The following is a 5,000-nucleotide window of genomic DNA, read 5'->3' on the forward strand; positions in this document are numbered from 1 at the left end:
GATTAGCACATAGACCTAAAGATGTATTGCAGCTGAGGTCATTTTTGGAAGTGTTGAATTACTACTCAAAGTTCATCAAAGATTTTTCATCTAATTGCACCCACTGTATGAGCTTCTCATTAACAAGACTGAGTGGTTTTGGACCAAGGAATGTGAGGCGGCTTTTATATGGGCTAAAGTAATTCTTTCAAGTGAACAGGTTTGGTCCATCATGAGCTATCATGACCCCCAAAAACCTCTCATACTGAGTGCAGACAAGAGAAAATGTGAGGACAGAGAGGAAGTCTCAGGGCGTTGGCCGGGATATGTCATGTCCACGAAAGTTATTTTTAGACGAGCGGAAGTCGGAGTCTGTCTTCCGAGACGTCCGCCTGCAGTCTTGTCTCGCTCGGTTCTTAGTGAAAAGAGAAAATGGCGGACCACGTGGAAGGCTGATGAATAAATATTCATCATGTCTTTTCAAAATACATGCGGACGTCTCGGAAGACAGACTTCCGCTAGAACAAAGACTTCTGCTCGTCTAAAAATAACTTTCGTGGACATGACATATCCCAAGGGCTGGACCGTGAGCCTCCCTCTCTGTCCCCTCATTTTCTCTTGGTGCAGATGCCAGTCTATATGGATTGGAGCTGTGTTGAGTCATCGCATGGAAGGCGGCACTGAGCGGCCTGTGGAGTTCGCTTCTCGCACACTCAACAATGCAGAAAAGAATTATACCCAAATAGAAAAAGAGGGCTCTGGCAGACTGGCCATCATACCATTCAAATTCCAAAGAAGCTTGTTGGAAGAATTACATAAGTGCCATTCAGGGATGTGCCGTACAAAGGCACTTGCCAGGTCTTTTGTGTGGTGGCCTGGAATTGGCCTAGATATAGAGGACAAAGTAAGGCTTTGTAATGTTTGTACCAAGGCACATCAAGCCCCTAAGGCAGTTCCCTTATTACTGTGGCCTTAGTCGACTGAACCTTGGCAAAGAACGCACATTGATTATGCTGAGGTCAAGGGTCAACACTTTCTTCTTGTGGTTGACAGCCATTCTAAATGGATGGAAGTCTTTCCTATGAACAGCACTACTGCAAATGCTACCATAGAGGCCTTAAGAACTTTGTTTGCTAGATATGGGCTGCCTCATGAATTAGTCAGTGATAATGGCCCACAATTTGTTGCTGGAGAATTCAAGACATTTTTTGAGCTGAATTGCATCAAGCACAAATTATGCCCTCCCTATCATCCCTCCACTAATGGTTTGGCTGAGAGACATGTTCATACCTTTAAACTCATGTATCAGTCTTGTCCTGATAGGGGGACAATTCAGCACAAGCTGGCTTATGTCTTGTTCCGCTACCGAAACAACCCCCACACCACAACGGATAAGACTCCTGCACAACTGTTTTTGAAGAGGGAACCCAGAACACACCTCTCTTTGGTAAAGACCAGTTTACAAAGGCATGTAGAAAAGAAACAACTTGCAGCAAAATTGTGTAAAGATGGGCTTAACCTAAAGGGGCGAATTTTTCATCTGTACCAGCCAGTCAGGGTTAAAAACACCAGGGGGGAAGGGAGAGATGGATACCGGTTACACCTGTGGCTGTGAAAGGACCAGAAACCTATCTCGTTCGAGTTCCAGGTAATGATCGTCGTTTTGTGCATGCTAATCACTTGATACCCGATGATGCCCGAGGAATGAGTGCCCATAATAAGGAAACGGTGTCGCCAGAAATGGTAGGGTATAATCCACCATTAGATTTTCAGAGGGAACCTGTCATTCCCATAAATAGGTCGCAAGTTTAGTCTGAAGTAGACAATGAGGTTTCTCGCAAGTCTAGTGTTATCTCTTCACCTCTTGGTAATAATGATAGTGATTTAGAAGGTGACATTTGTGTTCACAGTCCTGATCAAGTGATTACCAAACCTGTCATGCCCGTCCACTTTGAGTCTAGACCAGACCAAGTGGTTACTCGATCAGGACGGGTAGTCAAGCCTCTAAACAGATTGGATTTGTAGTTGTTTTGTTTTGTACGTTACGTTTAATGTTTAGGAAACTGTATAGGAAGGAGGAAATGTAGTATTTTGGTTGGTTATGGTCACGTGATGTAAGATGATGTAAGAGGATGAAAATAAACAGTTGTGAGAGATAACGAGTGTGTGTTTCATTTTTCCCCACTGTTCGCTTCTAAAACTATTTCGAATACAAAATATACTCATTTGTAGTATTTTCCATATAAACTGGCGGGAGGCACGCCTTATACAGTACGGTGTTACTTGTAAAGTAGGACTAACCATGCAGTTCATTTGTTATAGTATACTAATTTGTAGTACTTTCCATTTGAAATGGCGGGTAGCACGCCTTGTACAGTTCGATGTAACTTGTTAAGTAACTGTAACCATGCAGTTAATTTGTCATACTACATTAATTTGTAGTATTTACCATCTAAACTGGCGGGAGGTACGCCTTATACAGTTCGATAAAACTTTTGAAGTAGGACTAATCATGCAGTTAATGAAGTATTTTTCATCTGCTTCTGTAGATAAATGGGTTTGAACAACTTAGAAGTACACTACTATGGGAACTTACTTGAAACAATGCTTAATTTAACACATTTTTAACCACAGTTTATTATGGTGGTGCATTGTTTGGAGAGCTTAGAAGTATAGTACTAAAGGAAATTACCATCAAACAATGGTTACGAAATTTTTCAGGACAGTTTATTATGGTGGGTGCATTATCGGTGTAAGTTGTTTGATAATAGTCTTGGGCCCAGTTCAGATACCAAACCTAATAACATCAATCAATTACATGAAAAAAACAATGTAGCATATGAATCAATGTGAAATGGCTGAGCCATTCTCGTAGCTGCTATTTCAGCTTTCGAGCAGGTTCAATTCAGATACTGAATTTTTCTTAGGTGGAACGTAAATTACTGTGAGCGGGGATTATGAGAGCATACAGTGCACGTAAACGTATTTTATGGCAAATTATATGTTTTTCTAAGGTCAGCCTAAGTTTTTAATATTTTGCAATCAAACGTTTGGTACCTGAACTCAGCCTTAAATTCCATTTTCGCTTTTACATTGCCAAGTCTACTGCTGTAAGGGATATTGTATGCTTTTGGGATTCAAAATGTGCATTCATCTAAAGAAATCGTTGTATTGGGAAAAACAAAAGCCACGGTATTAGAGGCAACCTGAAAGCACTTCTGCAGGTTACATTTCCAAAGAAGAAAGGCAAAAAAATTTCAACAATTTAAAGAGATGTAATAATTGACAGAGGCCTGTTATATACATAGTAATATCGTTGCTCCAAATAATTAAAATTAATTTAGGATTTAAATATAATTATCTATCATAATTAAAACTTTACTTTCATGCAAGTTAATTATTTCTCAAGTGGTGTAATAATTTGCCGGTAGTTGAATGGCATTAGCTTGTTACTATTATCTGGTCAAGTCTAGTCAAGTTTCCTATCGTAAACAAGCATGAAAACCTGGTTATCTGACTGAATTTGGCATGCAGAGCAATGATGCAAAAAATTGTATCTTGGTTACATTTGATATCCCGAGCAATTTTTTTACAAAAATACATCCTTGCACACATTTGCTATCCTGAGCAAATCCTCGCAAGATTACGCATTTGGACACATTTGCTATTTTGGGCAAATCTCTGCGAAAATTCTTGTTTAAACACATTTGATATTCCAAGCAAACAGATAGAGAAACTAATATTTGCTAGCTTTTGCTCACCTTGTAAAAAGGTGCAACGATAACAGTTTAAATTTAGTAATTCCGGGAAAGTACTTGCAAAATGTTAGTTTTAACATCATGTTTACTACCCCTCCAAATATTAAGAAAAATATCATATTATTAAGACAGATGTGGCATTTCCGAGCATTGCCTTAGGTAGAAAAACTGTGGCAAATGTGATCTTTGCTTTTCAGCAAATAAAGGGAAACGTGAACAAACGTAGCATTTGCCATACATTTGCGAAAATCCGTTTTTTTCGTCCAGTGTGCAGTATTCATATGAAAGCCTGTTTTTCAATCTATACCATGCATATTTATTGTCCATATATTTATTAAAAAGAAAGTTACACGTTAGCTCGAAGATATAAATTTTATGTTCTCGTGTTAAGAACAATATCTCACTTGTTCGTTGCGCTCACTCTTGAGATATTGTTCTTCCCAATCGAACATAAAATTCATGTCTTCTCGCCACCGTGTAATAAAATCTATTTCAGTAAACTCAGCCTAGAAAATATCATATTACAGTAACCAATGCGATCACCTGACAGTGTTATTTCACGAGAAACCTCATTTTTGTCTTCTTCATCGTGAAGCGCTGGCATACTCTGCACATAAACCTGATACGTTGCTCCATATTGTATGCCTCGTTGAAAAGTCCAGTTCTGGATTCCAGTCTATAATCAAACGTAAAATGGTTTCATGAGCCACAACAAAGATTCACACAAATTCACATGCAATAGAATTCCAAAACTTTTCCAAAACCTAACCATATAGCATAATTTACCATATGTACAAAGATGCCATTTTTGTACCGTGTCCAACCAAATGATACTAAAGCACCAGAAATGAAAGTGTTACACATTTCTTGTAAGGAAACCCATACGAAGAGCAGTGGTCAATGGTTTGTTTCCCCGTCTGGTCTGGATCAGTGTCTCAACAAGTTGGATGCCAATAGCATTCTCAGCCAGAAAAGGGAACACACTGAGGTGAATAGTTGTTTTTAGTGTAAACTAAGACAATGAGATGTTATAGCACAAAAAGATTACTTTAATTCATTTATTCCTGCAACGATTGCAATATTCCAGGGCGCAAATCCCGCGCGAGTTGCTCGGAAATGAATAGTTAACCATTATTCTTTAAAATCGAGGTGACTAGTGGTAGAATATTTACCGAGCCGCGAAGCGGCGAGGTAAATATTTTGCCACTATTCACCGGGATTGAAAAGAATAATTGTTTTAGTATATACTCACGAAGTGATCTC

The 5,000-nt window shown here is 39.0% G+C and overlaps 2 protein-coding genes across 5 annotated transcripts in view; one reads left to right on the forward strand and one right to left on the reverse strand.

Moving 5' to 3' along the window:
* LOC137999271 (uncharacterized) overlaps positions 1 to 5,000 on the forward strand; it is a 333,030-nt gene that overhangs the window by 148,819 nt on the left and 179,211 nt on the right. The window lies entirely within an intron of this gene.
* LOC138000816 (uncharacterized) overlaps positions 1 to 5,000 on the reverse strand; it is a 173,005-nt gene that overhangs the window by 109,547 nt on the left and 58,458 nt on the right. For all 4 annotated transcript variants that reach the window (XM_068847474.1, XM_068847473.1, XM_068847475.1 and 1 more), the window contains one exon: positions 4,281 to 4,413. In XM_068847474.1, coding sequence (XP_068703575.1) covers positions 4,281 to 4,413 — 133 coding nt within the window. The remainder of the gene's footprint in view (positions 1 to 4,280; positions 4,414 to 5,000) is intronic.

Source organism: Montipora foliosa, chromosome 4 (genome assembly GCF_036669935.1).
Source record: "Montipora foliosa isolate CH-2021 chromosome 4, ASM3666993v2, whole genome shotgun sequence".
In the NCBI taxonomy this organism is placed as follows: Eukaryota; Metazoa; Cnidaria; class Anthozoa; order Scleractinia; family Acroporidae; genus Montipora; species Montipora foliosa.